Source organism: Panonychus citri, unplaced genomic scaffold (genome assembly GCF_014898815.1).
Source record: "Panonychus citri isolate SS breed McGregor unplaced genomic scaffold, ASM1489881v1 Contig00134, whole genome shotgun sequence".
Lineage (NCBI taxonomy): Eukaryota > Metazoa > Arthropoda > Arachnida > Trombidiformes > Tetranychidae > Panonychus > Panonychus citri.
In genome coordinates, this window is record NW_026515539.1 from 2,498,374 (window position 1) to 2,523,115 (window position 24,742).

A 24,742-nucleotide genomic window follows, 5' to 3' on the forward strand; every position below is an offset into this window, starting at 1 on the left:
TGATAAGATTATCAAAATATACCAATTTTACTATCGATGACCTAGAATATACAGTTCAAAAATTCCAAATTCACAGTCAAGGTTCACCGGTATCAGAACATACACATGCAATCAATTTACGATCGACTCAACCATCGGCTAAAGAATTACAAATTGAACCACTTGATTTCACATTAATCGATGAAGCTCAAGAAAAAATTGAAACAAGTATCAATCACCTAAAAATCAATTGGAAAATGAATGTACCAATGTGGATTTGGATACTTATTAGTATTACCATCAGCTTCTTGTGTTGTGTTATTGGTTGTAGATTAATTCCTTATCCAAAAAGATCAATAAACTCTGTGATAGTTAATAGAGAAAATAAGGAAAATAAGGACATTATTATACCTTTACATCAGTGTTATTAATACAAGTAAAATCAATGCTCCGGTGCTGGGGCAGGTTTTCGAAATTTTCCGGTGATGGAGATAAAATTACTAATGATAATGATAATTTATTTGGTAATGGACATAAAATTAATAAAATGAAAATGTTCTTTTCACCCGGTGATTGGGTTTTCGAAGTTCTAATGATAAAAGCTTAATTAACCCGGTGATTGGGTATTAAAATTCAAATTTATGATAAAATTTCAATCAACCCGGTGATGGGTAATTTAATACTTATTATTCAAAACTCCGGTGATTTGGGGTAGATGAATAATTGAAATTCTCTTCTTTCTTTTCTTTCCTTTACAATTAGGATGGAAGAAGATTGGAATAAAACAAACGCTCCTCCACATCCAAAACTACTCGCTTTTCAAAAGAGTATGGAGAATTTAAAGATAAAATCAAAAAATAATCATTCGACAACAAATAAACAAACACAAATAACGAACCAGAATGCAAATCAATTTAGATTAATTTCAACAGCATCAATATTCAGAATGTGTTACTTAATCCTCTCAATTTTTGCATCAAAATATACCAATTATTATGGTCACGTTTGGAGACCAGAATTAGTGTCGTCAGAATATGAAATAAGTGGTACACCCAAGGAAATGAACAAATACACAAAACTAACGGTAACAGCAAATCATCCAGATAAATTAGAGATCGCTCATCACAACCTGGTTAAATATACAGAAAATTTACGTAGACAAAACAGCAGAAATTCAACACAAGTAAAACTTTTTCACTTGCCCGAAAAACATTGTTCCCTATGTTTTAGACTTGAGCACACAAAAATGAACTATAATTTTTGTTCATATTGTAGTGAATTAGGCCATTTTAGAAGAGATTGTCCTGAGTTACCTTTTAAAACTGATCATCAAATTAATATAAATATGGTCAAGTTAACTCCAGAAAAAATTCACGAATAAGAGAACAAAGGAGAACTCGACGACGGGAGTTAAGGTCAGCATATGGAGGAAAGCCTTGGTGGAAAAACTTGAATAACCCGATTGCCGAACACCTAGAAAAATATATTCCAATTGGTCCGAAAAATAATAAAAAAGATACCTTGGCACTTGATATTGAAGGTGATGGTAATGATGGTGTTGGTAGTGTTCATCTTTCAGGTTGGTTTGGAAATCAAATAAGAATCCAAACCGTATACTACGCACAGGTTAAAAATGAAAATATAACAAATCCATTAACTAGAATTACAGGTTTACAAATTAATGACATCTCATCTGGATTATCCTTAGATGAAGTCTCAATGCAAGTTGCAGAACTATCCATCGGCAGAAGACTAATAACACAAGGAAAAGATGATCTACACAAGTTAGGCCTAACCCCAGACAAACTCAAGAAATATTTTATTGAACACTTAGATCTTCAGGACCTTTGGCCAGGTAAACAACCCATAGGATTAGTCTCCCTGGACAAATTCCTATTCCACGATCATCAAAAACTTCGACGAGAAGACACATCACATGTAACAATTGGCCATTCACCAGAAAGAGATGCTCGTGTTACCCTTAAGGCGTATATGCAATTATTGAAACTAAAGGAAAATAATATCACTATCCCTCCAGCTGAGGTCGTAAGAGAAATGGTTAAAAATGGACAGACTATACAACATTGGCTTGAACATGAACAGTCAAAACCATCATATAAAATTATCAACTTTTAATAATCATACACTTAATAATATTTAACAAGTTTTTTTTACCTTGTAAATAATGTCCGGTGCTGGGCAATTTTATATTAATAATAACTAATTTCTAATTGTAAATCAACGAGGACGTTGATCTTTTCTATGTACCCCCGAAGAACTGTAACAAAACTGGTCTTCAAACCAGTTCTCTTTGTTTAACCAGGTACCACCTCTCACGTGGTACCTGGTTAATCTGATTGGATAAATTTTGTTGAAGATGAAGGAGATGAGGGAGAAGAAAATCTCCATCATCACCAATATAATGGCCGTTTTTCAGCCATTTTCCTTATGGAAACTCGGGGTAAAGTTACCCAACATTGTGTTGATAATAAATACATTTTAAACTAAGTGTTTTCCTACAATAGTGCTGGGGACATGTAATAAAATTTATTACTATTAAACGATTATTACTTCCCGTAATAACGGAAGTAATAATCGTTAGGTTAGCGTTTGGTTTTTTACCATGAGAAAAATAAAAGCTAATTGATCATGATGATAAAAATTTATCATCTCTCTTTCTCCTTCTCTTTCTTTTTCTTCTCTTTCTTCTCTCTCTTCTTTTAGTATAAAACAAAACCAGAAAAATCAAAATTATCATTAAGTTTCAATCCTCGACTAGAAAAAGAAAAACTTCAGTGAAGAAGTTGACTTTTTCTCTCTCTCTTTCTCTCTTTATTCCAACTAAACTTATCCAATCAACAATCAAGTTAATCAATAAAATTAAATAACCTACGTAAAATTAATAAAGATTTCGACTAAGTTTAAAGTTATTCGAATAAAAGTTTTGTTCTAAGTCTAAACTAAGTTCAATTGTTCAATAAAGCGTTCATTTCGAAAATGATCCTGTTACAAAGGTCATAAAGGTTATTCGTGAAAGAACGCACTTGAAGGTCATTTGAAGAATTTTTTGAAAACTAGAAATTTTTTAAAGCTTGGTCATGAAGTCAAAAAATAAAAATATCATAAAGCAACGTTGGTATTGAGATAAACAAAATCGATTACTTTAGATGAGCGCATTTGAATGTGCATGAATTAACTGATTTACAATGTTGTATGTTTATAGATCAAGGTCATTCAGGTCATCGATAAAATAACACGTTTCAAGGTCATTTGAAGGTAATCCAACAAATGCGAATATTCAGAGACACTACTGACAATTTTTGAGGTCCCTATGATCTTTACTGTGCACGTTAAAATAGAATTATCCAATAGGCAATTTTCAACAATTAATCAATTAAACTGTAATATCTCAAGATCTGTGACAACAACTTTCTCTAAAATCGCTGAAAACATCGGTAAAAATAGCTGAATAGCCTTGTAATTTTTCCAATGCTACGAGTTTTGTGTTTTGTCGATAGTCTTGTCAATCTAACTCTAATTCTGTAGCAAGAAAATCTTTAGTTCCAATAAACTTATTTGTCTTTAGAATATGTGTGTTTTCACTCTTTTAAATTTAATTCAATGTAATTTGCAGTATCTTTATCTTACATTACTAACCAGATTTATCATGCAATTCATCATTACGAAATTATCATTTTTCATTTTCATCACGTACCAAGAATGAAATCCTATAACTTCAATCCATCAAAGGTGTAACAAAATTATCGATTTGTCTGTCACCATGATAACCATGGCCATTTATGTTTTCGTTATGATGTTATCATTCAGTTATTGCACGATATTTTATTGATTATATAATTGTTAGAATATTCTAGAAGGTGATCATGATATACTGATCATGATCACATTCGTTATACATTGTATCAATGATGTATACATTGTATTGTATAGTCAGTCCCACTTCTCTCTTCCCTTAGTCAACATTAAACCTTAAAGTGTTTATAATAATTGTGCTCATATTATTCAATATCAGTTAATATTAAGGTGACTTCGAATCTTTCGATTCATTTGGCGACCCAGGCAGGATCTGCATGATCTGTGGATCTGTGATTGTGAATTATTTCATCGAATAAGTTATCGAGAAATCAAAAATCAGTTGAATTGAACAAATACAGATTTTGATTCGATTTTGTTAACAAATTATTTATTATTAATTATTAATTATTATTTTGATTTGATTCGAAAATTTTGGACAAAGCTTGTGTATGTTTATTGGAATTTGCTGCTTTATTTAATGTAATTAAAATTGATGTACCTGAAGATGTTCTAGAATTTATAATTTATGAACATAATCAAATGTACTGTGGTTCTGAATTTGTAAAAGTAGATATCAAGTATGAATAATATTATTATGGTGTTTTTCACGCATTCAATGTGCTTGTTTTATGCAAATATTGTGCTTATCGATTTATTGATCATTGTAACGAAAGGGGACCTTTCGTCTGAAGGACGGGGGTGATGTAACAAAATTATCGATTTGTCTGTCACCATGATAACCATGGCCATTTATGTTTTCGTTATGATGTTATCATTCAGTTATTGCACGATATTTTATTGATTATATAATTGTTAGAATATTCTAGAAGGTGATCATGATATACTGATCATGATCACCTTCGTTATACATTGTATCAATGATGTATACAATGTATTGTATAGTCAGTCCCACTTCTCTCTTCCCTTAGTCAACATTACAGTTACTTTCTCTTGGAGAGGGTTAGGGTAAAACTGATGATGATTATTCCTCTCTTTCTGATTTTTATTTATAGTTGTGGGAGAAAGAGGAGAAAGAAGATGAAAGAAAGAGGGACTTAATCTTAATCCCGCATCTATTTGATTTTGCTATCATTATTCTGCATCTATTGATCTATGCTTAACATTTTAACTAATCCAGTTAATTCTTAACTATCATGACTACTGATCTTTACCTGGATTAGTTCAAATACTAATTACTTAATCCTGAGTAAAGATTAATTTTATTAATTTTTATCACATATACCATGAGAATTTCCAAATTTGTCCAAAGGATGGAGACTTGACGATTATTCTGGAGTTTGTTCTTTTTCCTGAATGGTGTGGTGGATGATTATCAAACACAAGCTGGCATTGATTTTCTTGACTAAGTCAAAATTTATAAAAAAAACTGATAGAGATCGAGATAAAATCCAATGCAAAGTCAAGGTTACAAACGATTCGTTTTCAACAGAGCTATCCAGAATTGTATAGTCCGAATTATTGGTTTGATTGATTTGATTAATTGGATCAATCATCATATTCTGTTCATTACTATTGAAATCAAAATAGCTGAATAAACAATTGTTATTATCTACGGGCGTTTGATTGAGCAACATATTTTCGTCCACGTTAATACTCCGCATTTTTATCATCAACTTGATCATTTTCATTATCAATAATTTTTACATTTACTTTTTCCTATCCACACCATCATCATAATGCCAATATTCAATACTTTGACTGAGGCAATGATTGATAAAGATTAAGTCTGATCATTATGAGTACATGTATTTAAACTAGAATGTTATCAAAGGATTAAAAGAAGGAGGATGAACTCTACTTTCCATCCTACGGGTGTTCTTTATCGTTGTGATGACCAATTTCACCCAGAAGTTTTTCTTGATTTTTATCAACAAATTGATCTCATCAAATCGAAATTATTATGCTATCACTTTCCTATTGTTACAAATGCAATGACGAATTTTCTGTCGATATGGATTCAAAGATGAATTAACGATCCATCCTTTTTTTCTCTTTTCACCTCTCAACACTATAATTTTCTCTTTTTGTGATTCTATTTATTAAATTTTCTATCATCGTTCTCATAATTGTCACCAATCAACTAATCATAAAAAATTTAAAAGTGCATAATACATATAATTTCATCTTCCAATTGCAAAGGTATCACGTTTAATTGGATGATAAAAGGGAAAGGGATGTTTTTATTATTGTAAGAATAGAAATCATTTTGTCAGCAATAGATAAGTACATTTAATTGCATATCTTTTTACAGTTATTCAAGTCTAATCCAACAATTACTAAATTAATATCCATATAATTATCTCCTATTGATTCAGCAGGTATTATTTTCAATCGCATCTCTTTTGGTGCCACTATAAAATGAAAATTTATCACTAATTGGTCACACTGATAATCTTTAAGTTGATTGTGTAACTTATCAAAGAAATTAATACAACTCAGTAATTCTCACTCTCGTCTACATTATCTTAATTTCTAACGATGGATTTTCTTATTTTAATTTGTTCATTGTTCACCTTAATCGTCACAATTAACGCTGGTCCAACTGATGATCACCCCCACATGCAAAATTTGTCAGGTCTTTGTAGTGACCTCAAAGAATCAATAACCGAAGGAAGTTTTGTCGCTCGTAAAAAGATTCTGGATGAATGTGCTGTGAGTAAATTACAAATCTCTCTATCAATTCTAATTCAATTTCTAATTATCGTTACCAAATTAAGGCTAAATCATTTACGACTGAACAAAGTAAGGCCATGGAAAAATGTCGAGCCAAATTACCCTTGGAAACTCCAACTGATGTGGAAAAAGTTTGTTCCGATATGAAAACTTACGAACCTAAATTCCAAGAGGTAATTAGTCTGAGTTCTAAGTATTCGAACCAATAATCGAACAAAAAATTCATTTTCTCTCTCTCCTTGCAAAATCCATAATCAACGAGCTAATTGATTAATTTCTCGATTTCAGCTTCGAACATGCTTTAAATCTAATGGTCCAGGTCCATCTTCAAAGAAAACATTCAAGGTAAAATTGACAACAATTAAGATGTAGTAAATATTCAATTTGATGATAATTAATCTCTATTTTATTCTTTAGGATTGCCTAATCAAAGCTCTTGGAAAAATTTAAATACCTCAGGGTGATATTGAATATGGACTGAAAACTTTTTATAACGAATACCAATTTAATTACTTTCACGTTGCTTTTGATTAATTTGGGATAATGAATATTGTTGATACTAATTGTATAATCAAATAAATTAAAATCTTTCAAACGATAACCTTTTGTCCACTTTTACAATCGGCGACAATCAATCATTAACATTAATGACATTTCCATACTTTTATCAACCATTAGTTACACTTTTCAACAATTAAATGAATTAAAATCCTCCCTTTTTTAGTAACTAAATCAAATTAATAACGAATCACAATCAGTGACAATCAACAGTTTTAATAAACCAACTCTCTAGTTACATTCAAGCAATAATCTTGAACTAAAATCCATCAGCAATGGGGAAAAAAGCCTTGCTAATTGTTACACTCTACTCATTGTTAATTTTAATTGTTTCACAAGAAATTAACATTAAAAGCTTATTCATCGGTACTTGTGATCATATTTTGGAAGCAATTAAATCAGGAAAATACTCTGAAAACCAGAAAATAGTAAATGATTGTCTGGTAAGTTAACTAATTAATTTCTGATAGTCGAGTCAATTATAATATCATTTCTCATTTAATTATTACAGAAGGAACCAAAATGTAAACAATTTGCTGATCCGGTTGATAAATGTTATGAAATTTTACCAATGAGAACACCAGAGGAAATCAATTCAACTTGTTCAAATATTGATGGTAACTTAATTGCTTTTGGACAGGTAAATTAAATTACCAATTTTTTACCCATTACAATCAATTGAATAAATTTTGCATCCCTTTAATTGTCAGGTAAAAAGTTGTATGGAAAATTTAACTTCAACCATGGATCTAAATAGTTTCCAGGTAATTGTAAAATCTTCTTAAAAAACAATTCTAATTGTTTCATCCAATTGTAATTGTAAGTAAAATCTAATTTTTCAATTGTTATATTAGAAATGCTGTGAAAACTATTTGACTCGGACAAAGGTTAATCAAACAGTCTGATTCACTAATTAGTATTATTCAACCACTGGAACAATCAACTGGATTATGATTAATTCACGAATTATTATTGTATCAATAATCACCTTAATTTTAACTAAATAAATGACCAATCAATTGCACAATTTAAACTTTTTGTTAAATTTATTTATTGTTTTTGAATGAATGATCTATTAAAAGGTAATATAACTATCAAAATTAATTGTTTACAATTTAATGTAGTTGTTATTCAAATACACTTTGTAGATATCGTTGATGATTATTTCTAAATGTATGGTTAATTTAAATTACAATTAAAATTACCATCACAATAGTATAGCAATCGAGAAATTGTGTCAACAATTAGCTGATCACAATTAGTCAAACTGATGTGACAAAAAAATGCTACGGTTAATAAAAAATTAATAAACTTTACAATTAATCATATCAATTAGCTGATTGTTGTTTATTTTCAGTGTGAATTGTAACCATTATGATAATGATGAACAATTTAATTTAATTTCTATTAATAGTTAATCAAATTCATGGTTAAAAGTGAAACTCACAAAGCAATTATGATTATCTCAATTGACAACTTGACAATTTGATTAAATTACAATTATCATCTGTACACATTTATAATTGGGTTGAATTAAATTCAACATTAATTGAATATAATATAATCATAAATTGTAAACTTTAATTTGATTAGTTACAACCTTTCAAAAAAGTTTTATATTTAATCAGATTGATTTGATTGTCACCATAAACAATTAGAAACAAATAAAGGTAATCACATAAAGATAATTAATTATATTTTAATTGTAATCCTTTGATATAAAAAGAGACTCAACTTAATTTTCATGAGTAAATTGTTAGCCGATCAACATAGATCAAGTCTCAAGTCTAAATCAAGTTACAATTTTGTTTATCGTACCAATCAACTAATCAACAAGATGATTAAAAAAGTTTTATCTATTTTCCTATTGTTAACTATCATCTCAACAATTAAAGCTGAACCGACTCCCAAAAATGTATTAACATTTAGATGTCAAAAAATGTTGGAAGGAATAAAAAATGGCTCATTTGAAAAGGCCCAAAAGGAGCTAGAAGATTGTAGAGTAAGTAGATTTAAACAATTTAACCGAATTAGTGGTGATTAACTAATTGCTCGTCGATTGTCAGGAACAAGCCGTACCTAAGGACATCTTTGCTGCGGTCAATAAATGTGACGAGCAATTGCCCATGAAAACTGCCGATCAAGTGACCAAAATTTGTGCTGATATTGACGGAAATGTCGCAAAATTTGAAGAGGTAAAGTTGATTGTTGCCTAGTGATTTTCTTATTGATTGATTAATTTTCTCATCAATTGTTCTTAGGTTAAGAAGTGTACTGATCAAGCTCTTGGAAAGGAGAACATGGGAAAATTTAGGGTGAGTTAATTGTTTAGAATTAACTAATTCAGCTAATCGAATGATTTAATTGTTACTTTAATAGGAGTGTTGTAAGAAAATGGCTGGAGGAGATCCAAAGCCTCCGCAATAAACTGGGCTTATGATTGAACTTCAATTGTGATTAACGATCAATACCTTTGGTTTTCATTTAATTTTGAATTTGATTTCTGCTTTTCTTTCAATGAATTTAATTGCTAATAAAACTTGTCATGATAATTACATTTCTTCAAGATCTACCAGTTATTTGACTAATACGTTCGGGGTTGATTGGAATGACTGAAGTTGTGGTGAAATAGTTTTATGTAGAATAGTTTTCGTCCAGAACGATTATGGTTCTTAGGACCTTCGAAGCACTCAGATCGTCAAATGCTTCTTTAATCTCCTCTAAGGGTCGGTTGGATGTGATGAATTTATTTAGATCAATTTTATCAGTACGAACTAAGTCTATTAGACCAGGGATGTCTTCGTGTCTGTAGTTACCATAAAGTCCGCCAGTGATTGTTATACCACAGAAAACATCGGCTGCAGAGATTGGAAATGTAGCCCCTGGAACAGGTAATCCAACCAATGCTGCTCTCGATGTGACCTTAGGTACTAACGATTCAACGGCTTCTTTCATCGCAATTGTAGCACCGACACAACAAACAGTATGATCAACACCATTTCCACTTGTAAGATCCTTAATCGCATCAACACTTGTCTTACCAGATTCGAGTTCGTTTGGGTTAACAAAATGAGTGAAACCAAATTTTTTTGCGATTGGAAATTTATCTGAATTAAGATCGATTCCAATTATCATTGATGCCTCACAATGATCTGCACCAAGACCAGCAGCTAATCCAAGTGTTCCTAATCCCCATATTGCAACACTTGACCCTTTGGTAACTCGAGAAATGTTTACCGCTGATCCATATCCGGTTGATATTCCACATGCTATCAGACAAATTTTCCTAAGATCAACATCTTCTTGATCAATCTTGACCACTCGATCTGCTTCAACTAAAGTATATTCTAGATTTCAATGACAAGAATTAGTAAACATGTTGATTAAGTGTATTTCGAGAATTTTTATCCTCAAATTGATATTCGATAAGATTTTTTTACCTGAGAAAGTACTTGCACCAAACAAACGATAACATGGTTCACCTTTAACTGTGAATGGGATCTCACTTGTTTCGATGTTTATTTGAGCATTCAACATGCTGGTTCCACAATAATTAGCTATTCCTTTATCACAATCTGAACATTTTTCGCATTTACCGAAAAACATTACAAGCACTTTATCTCCAATCGTAACATTAGTCACATTGTCACCAATCGATTCAACTATTCCAGCTCCTTCATGACCAGGAACATAAGGAAACATTGATTCGCCCAAAGCCATTCCCGATTCTGAATAATCAATTAAATCAGAATGACAAACACCACTGGCGATTATTTTAACTCGAACCTCGCATCTACTTGGAGGTCGCACTGTTATCATTTCAACAGTCAACGGTCCTTTAGGAGCCCATAAAACAGCAGCTCGACAATCTATTGATTCACCAACATTCGACATTGTGATGATTCAAGCTACTTTGTTCTGTCTGATCTTCTCAATTAGGAGGAATATGTTTAGGGATAGCCAAAGAGAAAAGTAAAAATAATCAATAAAAAAACTTGGAAGTTTTTAAACTTGAGCCATGCAACCAAAGTTTTCATATTAAGTACAAATAAATTATTCGTGATGAACTTTCATTCAGAAGTTAATATCGACCCATTGAAAAACACTTTATCGCCATAAAGAAAACCGATCTTTATGAACATTAAAATTAATCACGAGAATAAAAGTTAAAAAGTTTAATTGATTCTCGATTAATCATTGAAACTAACGTAATTCTATTGATGATTGTGACAATTTGTAATTAATTTTGATGGGAGAACAAGTTTACGAATTGATTTTTGAGTCAATCATATTACTCTATTTTTGTTTCGCTCTCTAGCTCATCTGATTGAAAAATAACAGAGATCAGGTTATCATCATTAAGGTTATAATCTAATGATGATCTATGGAAAATAAAAAAGAAAAGGAAACGCAAGGAGAAAAAAATTTAATTTCTTTATTGTGATCAGATTGATCCTGGAAAATTACGGAGAAGCAAAGGAGGATAAACACTCATTTGATGAATTCTACATAACTTCTATCTTATGGATTTTTCTTCATGATTTTTCATATTTCATCCTCATCTTCAAAATTCATCATCATCAAATAAAATTGACTTTCCCTGCCACAACCTTTTTCCTCTTCATCCTTTACTTTATCTCTCTCTCTCTCTCTCTCTCTCTCTCTCTCTCTCACTCACTTGTTTTTTATAGTAAAATATTAAAAAAATTAAATTGACAAATGGCTTTTTATTCAGACACACGCACTCACGCATCATCATTATCCCTTAACAACTTTACCTTATTATCACAACCCTACCACCTCCTCAGTTTTTTAAACATTGTTACTAAATCTTCAGCCAAATGATCAAAGCAATATTGAAAAATATATCAAAATACTAATGATAATTACAAGTACTCAACACAAATAGCATTTATTAATAATTGTAAGTTAGTCACATCAAAACTGCAACATTGATTGAATTAAGTTCTAACAAAACAGCGACAACAACAACAATTAGCTTCAAAAAACATACAGACAGTCAATCAAGATTCTAATGATTAATAATAGCAATCAAATGAATTGGTACGGTAAAATTGACTCATCCTTGCTTAAACTAATATTGATAAAATTTTCTCTCTAATTTGAAAATATTGAATGATATGATTAGTTTAATTTTCGAAGCCATTATTATGATTACGATCACTTATTCAGGTAATTTGGATTGTTTACAAAAGCAGAATCATCATCAGTTAGAAGTAGAAATTGTATTGTTATCAAAAAAAGAGAAAAAGAAAGAAGATTCAATATGTATAAAAGAAGAAAAAAAAGTTCTTTTCACGCAAAAATCTCGTTTCCATTATAATGGTAACAATCATGAAGATAATAACATAGAGACACTGGTGCCAATGTTATTTTCTGCTTGGCATTATAATATTATAACAGAAATTGAATTTGAAATGAAGCAAAAAAGGATTGATGGATAAACAAGAGGCATAATCAACAAGATAATCCATAAGGAGATAACCAGTATTATTACAATTCGAGTGGTACTAATCATGTTGTTGCTATTTGATTTGATTTGACAACAATATCTTAACATAAGGGATCTGAGTAGTAGGGAACCGTACGCCTCTAATGCAGCCTAATTTTTTAAATGCACCGTACGCCTCTAATGCAGCCTAATTTTTTAAATGCACCGTACGCTTTAAATGCACCGTACGCTTTAAATGCACCGTACGCTTTAAATGAAGCTCTTCTGTTTAAAGCATTTCATCTTGAGATTTTTATCTAAGGATTGCGGAATAGAAAGGTTGAAAGCCAACGCTCTAAGGTTAAAAAGATTTTATTTTCAACTTCAGGTCAATATAAAATTCAACTTAACTAACAGAAATGAAGATGGAGAGAAAATTATAGATTTTTTTGTTGCATTTTTTTTATTCATCATAAGCGTTTACAAAAAAATGTTAATTGTGGTTAGATTGAAGCTTTTGAGCTTACGTCTTTTGTCAAATACAATGAGACCACAGTTACAGGTTTTTGGGGTAACTTCCTTGAGAAAACCATTCATCTTATGAATTTCGTCTTTAAGAGTTAATGCCATTTTCATTCCATAGTTACAAAAATTAACATTTCTCACCTCCATATTACTGAGAGTTTGACTAGCGTTATCACCTGCACAACCCACAATTCCACCAACGTTGAACATGTGAATGAAAAGACGCAGTTCATCCTCAGATTTATAGTTGATAAAGTTGAAATTGTAATAATCGAAGAAAAAGCTTGTTTAGTTTCCTATCAACACTGAATAAACCACCGACTTTATCAAACATTATAACTAGAGATATTGGTTATGAAATAAAGTTTTTTTCACTTAAATGAGGTAAGACTGTTCAACACTCACCAGTTGACAAACAACAAGTGAAGATGAAAGTTTATACTCTCCCAAAAATAACAAATATTGTAACATGTTGGGACTTGTGTAGAAAGATCAACATTAAAGGTACTTCAGGAAAAACAAGAAAACGTTTCAATGCAGATGTTATCAAAGAGAATGGTAAATGTTTACTTGTTTTGAATCCGAAAGATAAATGCTACTGGTTTCGAACAATTTTGTCTGCTGGTGCATTCGTACAAAAGCACTTTCCGATTGACAAAATCAAGTTTATAAAAGTTTGCAATTATGTTGCTTCAGGAAAATTAAACCTCGGATTGACATCTGCTTTTTGTGTCGTCAAATAATAATGTTACATACGAGCCAGAACTTTTCAATGGAATTTATTGGAAAGACGGAAAAGTTTGCGTCATCTATTTTCCAAAAGGCTCGTATGTTATTACGGGGGGGGAAACTCGAAAACACTTGCGTGAGATATTTCAAAAATTCTTTACAGCTATTTCTTCTGCTATAAAAGCTCAATAATTGTTGAAGATAAGTCAGTTTAAATTGTCATCATTAATGAAAACAAGTTATATTTCTGAAAATTGTTAATATGCCGGTCTTAACTTGGAGCTCATTGAAACCAATTGTTATTAACCCTGAATTAAAAATTAGTATTTCTTATGGAGTTGATGAGTTCGGAGAAGTGATTTGCTTACGATCGGACATTCGTATTTACTACAATGGTCATCCAACTCGTAATGGTTTGAATCTAAAACGATGGGAGCTAATTCATCTTGGTCGATATATTTCTATGATGATTAAAGGTACCGCCGAGGAAATCGAAAATATTGATGAACTGACTATCACACGAACGGATTCAGGTGATCTTCTCTGTCAAAAAAGATTCGCAAAGCTGAAAATTGAATCAAAATACTTCAATATACTTGATGGATTGATTCTGGTATTGCTCTAATCCACGAGTTCATCAAAGATCCTCTTGGAAAGTATCCTGCTTCCTTGTTGCAACAGGCGTGTTTATTTTCTAAATTTGTCCAAGGAAATGATCTAAACCCTTTGAGTGATTGGAAGGAAGAAGAGTTACTTGAACCCGGTAAACTAACGGATGAGGAGAAAAACATCATGAAAGGGAAAAAGGATGAACTTTACCAGTTCTACTTAGCTTCCTTCGGCATGATAGATGGTTTATCAACCGATATAAATTCTTTTGAGGAGTCAATTTCCGCAGGTTTTGATGGGAATCTAGCTGATTTTATGAAAGAAAACAAGATAACGTTTCGATCCCTAATTATTGTAATCAAAATGATTTGTGGTTAATCATTCAGTTGTCTTTGTGAATCAGTTGAATTAACTTGATTTTTATTTTGAACTTGACTTATTAATTTTTGCTTGTAATTTCTACAACTTTCTTTCTTTTGTTCTAATTAAATTTTGTTCAAATCATAATTATGTCTAACATTTGTGCTTTTTTCGATGTCCAAGGATTTCATCTAAATGGAGAATTTCTACCCCGTGAGATTGCTTGTTTGAGTGCATCGTCAACCATCCATTTTGCTGTTAATCATGGAAAACGTGCTTTGATATCAACCTACAAGATGACTGGTCAATAAGTATGGAGGTGAATGAAACCATGGGTTACCTTTTGAATGTAGTGGCCAGGGTCTTCTACCTAACCAGGCGTTCAGCTTACTGGCAACGTTTTATGGTAGCACCACAACCCAGGATAAGTTTTCGTGGGCTATGTCTCATCGGATGCTGAAGGATTCTCAGAAAATTGGCGATACCAGGGTAAGAATCATTCCATCATGTGATGATACTAGTGCCCCATGTCAACTTCACCCTAATCAGGCTAAATATCAATGTGCCTTGAAAATGTTGTAAAATGTGAGAGAGTATCCACCAAGTGATGAGTGAGAGAGAGAGAAAGAAGAAAATAAATAAATGAAAAATTTGAAGCATGAAAACTTTACTGTATCCTTAATTATTGAACTTTGATTAAACTTTTATTCAATTGATAACAAATAAATCTTAAAACGCCTTAATTGAACTCAACTTTCGCGATTTAAATGATAACTCGTATCTCGAAAAAATTGAACTCATGAAACTCGCGAAAGCTCAGAGAAAAAAGATATCAGTAACCACGCGAGTAGCTTGAAGTCAATTTTCTCGCGGTGACTCGGTAATTAAAGAAATTTCACATCTCGCGAGTAACCCCCCACGCGTCGTGATTCTGACTTTTACAAGATGATATTTATTTCTACCGACGAAAAAAAAAATTTCCCGCTATTGACACTTGGCCAAATGATTAATTAATTAAATTCAAGGCGGTTGATAAAAGTCCAATTTTGCTTTTTATTCCTTAAAGAGAGGGAAAAATTTTTTTCTATTAATCGAAAATTGGGTAAATTTGACAATTAAAATTTGGTAAATTTTCTCCCCGGTGTTTCCCGGTATTGACACTTGACCAAATGATTAATTAATTAAATTCAAGTTGGTTGATAAAAGTCCAATTTTGCTTTTTATTCCTTAAAGAGAGGGAAAAATTTTTTTCTATTAATCGAAAATTGAGTAAATTTGACAATTAAAATTTGGTAAATTTTCTCCCCGGTGTTTCCCGGTATTAACACTTGGTTAAATGATTAATTAATTAAATTCAAGTTGGTTGATAAAAGTCCAATTTTGCTTTTTATTGCTTAAAGAGAGGAAAATTTTTTCTATTAATTGAAAATTGAGTAAATTTGACAATTAAAATTTGGTAAATTTTCTCCCCGGTGTTTCCCGGTATTGACACTTGACCAAATGATTAATTAATTCAATTCAAGTTGGTTGATAAAAGTCCAATTTTGCTTTTCATTGCTTCAAGAGAGGGAAAATTTTTTTTCTATTAATTGAAAATTGCTTTCATTGCTTTTAAATCAATTGAAATTTGACGATCTAAATCATGTGAATTGTGGTTAACTAAAGTTTCAAAAGCAAGTTCAATAAGGCAAAATTTTTGCTCTTTGGTTGTGTCGTGATGAACAAATTGTATATCCCTTCACACCTATGAGCAATTTTTGGTTGAGAGGAAAATTAGTCATTCATTTGATTCAAATATTGAAAGAGAACACGAGAAAGAGGTAAAGTTTCCTATTTGTGAATTCCTGATAAAATTTGTTTGGTCGAAATGGACGTAAGTAGATTAATGATAAATTCTAACATAAACTAACTTTTCAATTTCGATCGTAGATAATCGAACTCGCTATTTTCTCAAGGCTTGATGATCAATGCAAAAGCTTGGAAGAAGAATCTGAAGATTTGATCAAGAAAATTTGTTATTATGGATTTTTGGATGTCAACAAGTTTAAAATTGATGGGTTCACCAACGAAACTCAGATCAAAAGTATTCTTAGAAGACCCATTCCATCTCCGTTCCATCCTGCATATCGTTACGTATGTGATTTGAATGAAATCGATATTTTATTGGTACAAATTCGTAATGTTATGTATTGCATGTCTCATGGAATACCAGGTAATCGCGCAATAATATTAAATTAAAACTTTCTTGATCATTTTGAAATCTTTAATTCGGAGAAGAAGAAGAAGTTACACAATTATTTGACGTTACAAGGGTTACAAGGATAAGTTCAACTTCTCTCATATACTCTACCAGATGATTATACAGAGTAACAGTTGTGTCAGATTCGATCAATGTTTGAAGTTTTGATAAATGTTCACTTATTAAAGAACCATCATAGCAACAGTCATTTCCACCAAACTCACCATCGCTCGATGAAACCACATGAACAGCAGACCTGAAAACGTTCAACGCGTGTTGATAATCATTTATAATCCATTGAATTCTTCTTTTTAACATGGGTAATTCGACATTTCTTTGTATTCTCCATAGAACAAATGTAAGATTTCTCCCCAATTTCAAATAAAATTTTTTGATATTCATAACTTGTTTCCACTTTAAAATAATTGATGATTGAACTTGATTAAACTATGAATTAATTGATGAAATAAATCAATTTAGTTTTCTTTTCTTTTCAATTTGATTTGTTTTCACTAAAAGATCGGAAATCTCAATTGCGCGTGAGTGAGTAAATGAATATCAATTGTAATAAATATTGTTGCTTTGATTAAGTTTTAATCAGTAACTCAAGAGTTATAGTTTAATCAAAAAGTTTTAATAATTATGGATGAACAAGGTTTTATGTGTAGATTTTGTCAAATTAAATTTAATGATGTGGGTGAATTTATAAAACATTCATGTTGTGAAAATAATGAATACGATGACTTAGAGATTTATTTGGCCTTCTCACAGTTTTTGGATCCTCCATCAGCAACGTTATCGAATCCATTACAAAGTGAACAACAGCAACAACAACAACAACAACAACAACAACAAATTTTTAATGAATTAGAGACAATCAGTGAAGTTATCGGTAAATGTCCAAGTTGTGACCAATTTTGTGGAGATTTTTCAGCTCTTGCTGAACATAGGTGCGGTGAGGTTGAACAACAACAACAACAACAACAACCTCTGCACGCTAACGTTGATGAATTTTCCCAAAATTTAATGGAAGTTGACAAACATGCTTGTGATAAATGTAACGAACTATTCTCATCATCTCAACAACTTTCTAACCACCTTAAGGTATGTGGTCTAACTTTAGCATGTCCAAAACCAACAGATGTACTTGAATTGTGTAACTTTAAACTGCTCAAACAAGCATTTCAAACAAAGTATCGTTTATACTCACGAAAGTTTGATAAATGTTACACGTTAGAAGACCTCCATGGGGAGACTAAAGAAGATTTAAAGTCACTCATTTCATCATTATCAAGAGACTTGGGTCCTTTGAAAATTTCCTTTTCAATTAATATTGTATTTGAAAAACTTGGAGCAAGTGATTTTATCACTTCATACATACACTCAATTTTTAAAGTTTACCTTAGTTCGTCTGATGACTTAGATCAACTCATCTTGGATGGGTTTTCCGAGATTCAAAGTATCATAGACCATTACACGGAGAGAGGGAGTGGATTCATCATTGTTTGCATTTCATCTTTAGATGTCTATGTTGCTTGGTATCAACCTCATCACGGTGGTTGTAGGTTACAAAAGTTACCTAAGCAATTATCGGCAAAGAGGTGTTTCATTACTCTAAACTGTAAGACAAGCTGCTTTATGTATTCTATTCTTTGCAGTATATATGGAAAAGTTGACAAACATCGTGTTAACAAGTACGATAAATATATTAAAGCTCACAACTTTTCGAAATGGACTGGTGATGTTACATTGGATCAAATCAATGGTTTTGAGAAAGTTAATGAAATTTCTGTCAGCGTTTTTTCATATAACCTGGAAGGTAAATACATTATTCCCCTTCGCATTGCTAAAGAGAAAAAAGAAAATCATGTTCAACTGTTGTTATATGCTGATCACTATTATCCAATCTCAAGCTTGAAGAGAGCCCTGAATAGTAGATCAAATAGAAGACGTTATCATTGTGAACGATGCTTACATGGCTATGACTCAGCTGTGAAACTTGATTTACATTTGAAAGATTGTGGAATTCGACCGGCACAGCGAGTTAAAATTCCTGTCTTGACAAGAGAAAATCCGTTGGCGGATCTTGTTAAACGTAATCTTAAAAAAGAGAGTAAACACCCGTTTGTTATTTATGCTGATTTTGAAAGCATTTGCATTCCCACAGGTGATCAGAGAAAAGTTTCTAAACATGAACCCAGCAGTTACGGTTATATTGTGGTTGACTGGAATAAAAAAGTGATTAGACGTGACTTTAAGCATGGAAACAACATAATCAATGACTTTCTACATAGCATCAAACAGACTGAAAAATGGCTGAAAATTTATCTGAAGGAAAACGCTTGTAAGCCTCTTGAGATCACCGCTGATATTGAAGAAAGTTTTCTGCTCTCATGGGATTGTTGGATTTGTGGTGAACCAATGTACGGCGATAGAGTTCGAGATCACGATCATTTTACTGGTGAATATCGTGGTGCTGCTCACAGTTCATGCAACGTAAACTACTCTATTCCCAAGCGAATACCTATTTTCTTTCATAATCTGAAAATTATGACAGCCATTTGATTATCGCTGGAATGGACAGTAGATCTTTTTCAACCGACTTTACAATTATTCCTCAATCGATGGAAAAGTATATCGGATGGTTTGTTGGTGATTTAGCCTTTCTCGACTCTTATGCTTTTCTACCTGCTAGTCTGGAAACATTAGCGAGAGATCTGAGCGTAGAAGAGAAGCAACACTTTCTACGCCAAGAGTTTGCAAATTGTGATCTTACTAATCTTCTTGACAAAGCTGCTTTACCCTATGAATATTTAGATTCGTTTGAAAAGTATAATGAGAAAAGATTACCAGGTATTGAATCATTTTATTCATCGTTAACAGACAAAGGTATTACAATTGAAATGCATGAGAGGTTAAATCGTGTTTGGAGTCAGTTCAACTGTAAAACATTGGGTGATCTGATCGATATTTATCTAAGGCTGGATGTGTACTTGTTAGCTGCAGTTTTTGAAAACTTTCGAGAAACAAGTTTGAACGACTTTGGTATTGATCCCCCGCATTATATGTCAGTCCCTGGTTTATCGTTTGCTTCAGCGATCAAGATGTTGAAAGTTTCCCTCAGAGTCTTTACTGATCTCGAAATGTACATGATGATTGAAAATGGAATAAGAGGTGGCTTTACTACAGTCGCAAAAAGGTATGCCAAAGCAAACAATCGTTTTCTACAATCATATGATGGTGGTGATGAATCTTGGCTTCTTTATTTAGACGTGAATAACTTGTATGGTAAAGCAATGTGTGACGTTTTACCATGCAGCGCCTATTTTTGGGTTAGAAATCGTGACTTGAATTTCTACCTTTCCGTTGAAGATAATGCTGAAATTGGTTATATTCTGGAAGTTGATCTTGACTATCCTGAAATATTACATGATAAACATAACGATTTTCCTCTCGCTCCTCATAAGATGACGATCGATGATTCAATGTTAAGTCCTACTGCTAAACAAATACTTGAACAACTAGGACAAAAGTCAACAAAAACGGAAAAACTAGTGGCCACTTTTTTACCCAGAGAACGGTACGTTATTCATTATCGTACATTAAAATATTATGTTGAAAATGGGTTGAAAGTGAAACAAATTCATCGAGTAATATCGTTCTATCAAAAGCGATGGTTATCACCATACATAGATTTTTGCACTAAAAGCGGAAAGAAGCTTCCTCCCCTTTTATCTCATCACTATACAAGTTATTTGTCAACAGCAATTATGGGAAGCTGATGGAAGATAAAAGGAAAAGAGTTAAAGTTGATCTGGTAACATCTGAAGTAATGGCTGCAAGAAGAACCAGGAAACAACTATGTAAAAACATGAGAATCCTGTCGGAAGATAAAGTGTTGTTTCAAATGCTGCCGGATAGTGTTTTACTTGACAAACCGATCATCGTCGGGTTCACTGTACTAGAGTTAGCAAAACTACATGTTTACACCCTTTACTATGACAGATTCAAATCATTTTATAATGATAATATCAAGCTGGTCTATTCTGATACGGATTCACTTTTGATTGAGATAAAAACAAATGACTTACCAAGTGATATGAAATATTTCTCAGATATAATGGACTTTAGTGACCTACCGGTTGATCACTACTTATATAGTGATGTTAATAAGAAAAAAATTGGTTGTCTCAAAGACGAGATGAGTGGTGAGGTGATTGATGAAGTTGTTGCACTTCGACCAAAACTTTATGCAATTAAAACTGAAAATAATGTCAAGAAGAGAGCAAAAGGTGTTCAAGGTGTGGTTGTTAAGAATCAGTTAACTTTTGATGATTACAAACAATCTCTTTTCAACGTTGAACTGGTGCGAAGAATGAATCGTCGTCTTGGTTCGGAAAATCACATAATCCATTTATATGAAAACGAAAAAATTGCTCTTTCACCATTTGAAGATAAAAGGTATCTTATTGACTCTGTGAATTCTCTTGCTTATGGACATTATTCAATTAAACAATAAATTCAATGTTACCGCGAAATAAACGATTTCACTTATTTCGCGAGAAAAACGATTTCATTTATCTCGCGCGTTAGTCGATTTCCTTCATCTCGCGAAACCTTACCGATCATTGATTTGCTTATTATCGCGAGATCGCCCCCCGGTCGGGTCAAAAATAAGATTTGACTTGCAATTTAAACAGTCAGTGTTTATTTTATTAGCTTTAAAAGTTTTTTGTAAATCAAATATTCATTTTTTGAATGATTACAATGTGTAAGTAAATTGAAAAAAGATTTTTTGTTTGACATGAGGACAAATAGTAAACAATAGTAACCACAGGCTGCGGAATCATCACCCTGGTATTTTGATTTAGATATTTCATAGAAAGAGGTGTTTCTCAGTATAAATGATAAAATTTCTGGTGGTGGTTGACGTCCAAAAGAGTCAAAGTAAATACCTGTACGGTTTTTACTTATATAAACCGATACCCAATGTGATCCTGGTTGATAGGAAGGGTCTAAATTTATAATGTAATTTATTGGAAGTGATGATGAACTGACAATTGGCAGATTATCAATCGAGTAAACTCCTCCAAAAAACTTGTGTCCAGATAAAATCATTTCCAGGTCACTTGATGACAACATGATGTTTCTCTCAATAATCAATTACAACGTTTCTCTCTCTATCAACTGTTATCAGATTATCAAATTGTCCAAGAACAATAAGTTTAATTTGTTTTTTCAATGTTTTGGAAAATCTGATTTCACATCTTATAGACCCTCGTCGAAGTAAATTCAGAGTCCCCGTCTCACCACCTAATGTACCATCACTACTCAAGTCAAAAGCAAACAAACAGTACATTGACTTGTACTTGTCATAATCAATATCACATTGTGGAATTCCATCATCTTGACCAGTGTACCGGTATAAATTTACAAATTCTCTCATATAAAGGTTTCCTTCAAAATCGGGTTGATAAGGTACTGTCGGTACATGATTACCATCAACGTTTAATGCTAAATGGGAAACTGAAAAGTTGTCGAAATTGAATGGATTTGCTTGTCTATCACCTGAAAATGCATCTTCATTGACAAAACCCAAAATTATACGTTTTGGTAAAAATCCATTGAATAAATTTTCTACCGTTATCATGTTTACATCTTTTGTTATAGTAAAGCTTTTCATTTCATTTCTTATGATAAAATACTTAGCTGGAACTTTGTTTAATGTGGTGATTAATCCGGCTTGTGCATCAGGGAAAAGTTTAACTCGTCTAATGAATAGTGATAGACTTGTTATTTTAGTTTTATACGTTTCTGTGTCAGCTTCAGTTGTTGCCCAAACTGGAAATGTTAATGGGCTCCTGGTTAATTTGAAAACCATCGGAATGCCGTTAACCATTAGTCGATCTTGTTGACAAATAGGTAAATGTAAACGGAAAAATAGGTCATAGGTTCGAGATGCAACGACAAATTGAGGTTCTTTCTTTGATAGGTTACCAGTGTCAACAGGGTTCGGGAATTTATACAAAAGATCTTCAAGAAAGGCTTGATAGTGATACATGTTTGATGCTTGACAAAGGTTTACACCATTGAGAAATAAATCTACTTGTTCAAATAGTGCATTTCCAAAATTTCGAGCCATCATTGCTTTAACTGCGTTTTTGGTTGGCTCATTTGTTGAATCGATCACTTGAACCTTAATGTGCAACATTGTCGCGGCCATATCCGTCATGTCTTCAGATGGAGGTACAGCGATCTCATAGACAAGGCTACTCTCTAAACTTGCTGATGGTCTGTACTCAGTTTCATAGCTTGATTCTATTGTTACCTGTGTTGACGGAACTGTGAATAAGGTTAATTCACTTTTCCCCGCTGGATTTGAATCAACGTGTAGATACTCCATTACCCAAATATATCCTTTTTCCTTCTGTTTTTAATTTTTCGACGTTTTTTAACTCGTTTTTTACCTTTTTTCCTGTGAACACTTGACACTGTTGAGCTTCTTTTTCTCCTCTTTCTACCTGAAACAGCTCTCATCATTTTCTTATATGCTTGAATTCCTACGTTACCTGAACCTTTTTGCTCTAATATTTTATTAACTTTAGCAATAGATTCAGATGTTGCATTTATCATACCTTCTTTTGCCCTTGCTTTTAAAGCATCTTTAAATCTTTTTTTCGCTAACATGTCAGCTCCAACATTAACACCTGTGCGAAGAAATTGTTTACCTAAAAATTTTAATATTGGTATTCCAAATCTACCAATTAAAGTTCCTATTCCATATCCTCTTTGGTATGGTGACCCTTTAAATACGCTTATATCACTAAACCCACTTCCTACCTGAGAAGAGAAAAATCTCTGTAAGTCTGACTCACAAGAACAATGAACTTTTCTTGACATTTTCAATAATTTTATTCTCATTTATTATCTGTTACATTGTTTTCTTATACAACTTTTTTCAAATGTAAGCCAATACAAACACGACCTGAGTTAAATTTAACCTGTTCTCCAGTCTCATCACTCAGGATGAAATTGACATCTTCCATTCGATTTGATCGCAATGGATAGTAATGTGGCTTCATGAATCTCTCATGGATTATCTGTTTCTTTTCATCTCCTCTCAGTGGCAAAACACGAAGAACCCTTGCTGATTTATCTCCAACGAAATGTTCAGAGACAATGTCAGAGTTTACAAACATCAAATGAGGCTGAAAGTCTAAAGCAGCAGGTTTTTCAGCAGTCATGCTAACCTCATTTGTGGTTAGAAGTCGACCAATCTTATCAAGGTAACCATAAGCATCGAACCCAAGGGCAGAAATGAAAGCTGAATCGTTGAAGTGTGGGACAATCACTTTATTATGTAAATAGCCTCTATGAATAGTTATTTTCCCGCCAACTAGTTCAATAAAAGGTACTTTATCGTCCTCGCTGATAGTCAGTTCATTTTCCACCAAAGGTTTAAATTTATATAATTGTCGTCTAACTCTTTCAACCTCTTCAAGAAGTTGATTTTTTTCTTCTTTTTGTTTAGCCAAGTCACCATTCAACCTAATTACTTCATTAGCCAAAGAATCGTGCTTATCTTTCAACTCTTTTAGTGTCATCTCAACAGCACTTTTCTCTGAAGCAATCGATTCAACTTTCTGATTCAGATTGTTAAGCTCTTCTTTCGGAACTAGTTGAGCTATCTTTTCTCGCAATTCAGCTTCATTTTCTTGCAGCTTAATTACCTTTTCACGTGATTCTTTCAAATATTGCTGATAATTTTTCCTTTCTTCCAT

At 32.3% G+C, this 24,742-nt stretch overlaps 7 protein-coding genes across 7 annotated transcripts; 4 read left to right on the forward strand and 3 right to left on the reverse strand.

Annotated features, from left to right (window-relative positions):
* The first annotated feature begins 6,191 nt into the window (after positions 1–6,191).
* LOC128391004 (uncharacterized) lies at positions 6,192–7,090 on the forward strand. The gene is made up of 4 exons (XM_053350828.1): positions 6,192–6,468; positions 6,534–6,662; positions 6,778–6,834; positions 6,907–7,090. The coding sequence occupies exons 1-4, from the start codon at positions 6,295–6,297 to the stop codon at positions 6,937–6,939; spliced, it is 393 nt and encodes a 130-aa protein (XP_053206803.1). The 5' UTR covers positions 6,192–6,294; the 3' UTR covers positions 6,940–7,090.
* Positions 7,091–7,222: 132 nt separating this feature from the next.
* On the forward strand, positions 7,223–8,080 carry LOC128391003 (uncharacterized). The gene is made up of 4 exons (XM_053350827.1): positions 7,223–7,490; positions 7,559–7,687; positions 7,758–7,811; positions 7,902–8,080. Exons 1-4 carry the CDS (start codon positions 7,323–7,325, stop codon positions 7,950–7,952), a joined length of 402 nt encoding a protein of 133 aa, XP_053206802.1. The 5' UTR covers positions 7,223–7,322; the 3' UTR covers positions 7,953–8,080.
* A 696-nt stretch (positions 8,081–8,776) lies between these two features.
* LOC128391638 (uncharacterized) lies at positions 8,777–9,602 on the forward strand. The gene is made up of 4 exons (XM_053351569.1): positions 8,777–9,049; positions 9,114–9,242; positions 9,309–9,362; positions 9,427–9,602. Exons 1-4 carry the CDS (start codon positions 8,792–8,794, stop codon positions 9,472–9,474), a joined length of 489 nt encoding a protein of 162 aa, XP_053207544.1. The 5' UTR covers positions 8,777–8,791; the 3' UTR covers positions 9,475–9,602.
* Positions 9,598–10,941, reverse strand: LOC128391203 (uncharacterized). Its single transcript, XM_053351049.1, has 2 exons — positions 10,488–10,941; positions 9,598–10,394 (listed from the first exon to the last, which is right to left on the reverse strand). The coding sequence occupies exons 1-2, from the start codon at positions 10,939–10,941 to the stop codon at positions 9,682–9,684; spliced, it is 1,167 nt and encodes a 388-aa protein (XP_053207024.1). The 3' UTR covers positions 9,598–9,681.
* Positions 10,942–19,537: 8,596 nt separating this feature from the next.
* LOC128391206 (uncharacterized) lies at positions 19,538–21,480 on the forward strand. The gene is made up of 2 exons (XM_053351054.1): positions 19,538–20,541; positions 20,727–21,480. The coding sequence occupies exons 1-2, from the start codon at positions 19,538–19,540 to the stop codon at positions 21,478–21,480; spliced, it is 1,758 nt and encodes a 585-aa protein (XP_053207029.1).
* Positions 21,481–21,668: 188 nt separating this feature from the next.
* LOC128391207 (uncharacterized protein F54H12.2-like) lies at positions 21,669–23,364 on the reverse strand. Its single transcript, XM_053351055.1, has 2 exons — positions 22,272–23,364; positions 21,669–21,958 (listed from the first exon to the last, which is right to left on the reverse strand). Exons 1-2 carry the CDS (start codon positions 23,362–23,364, stop codon positions 21,669–21,671), a joined length of 1,383 nt encoding a protein of 460 aa, XP_053207030.1.
* A 541-nt stretch (positions 23,365–23,905) lies between these two features.
* Positions 23,906–24,742, reverse strand: LOC128391208 (uncharacterized). The gene has a single exon (XM_053351056.1). It carries the CDS (start codon positions 24,740–24,742, stop codon positions 23,906–23,908), a length of 837 nt encoding a protein of 278 aa, XP_053207031.1.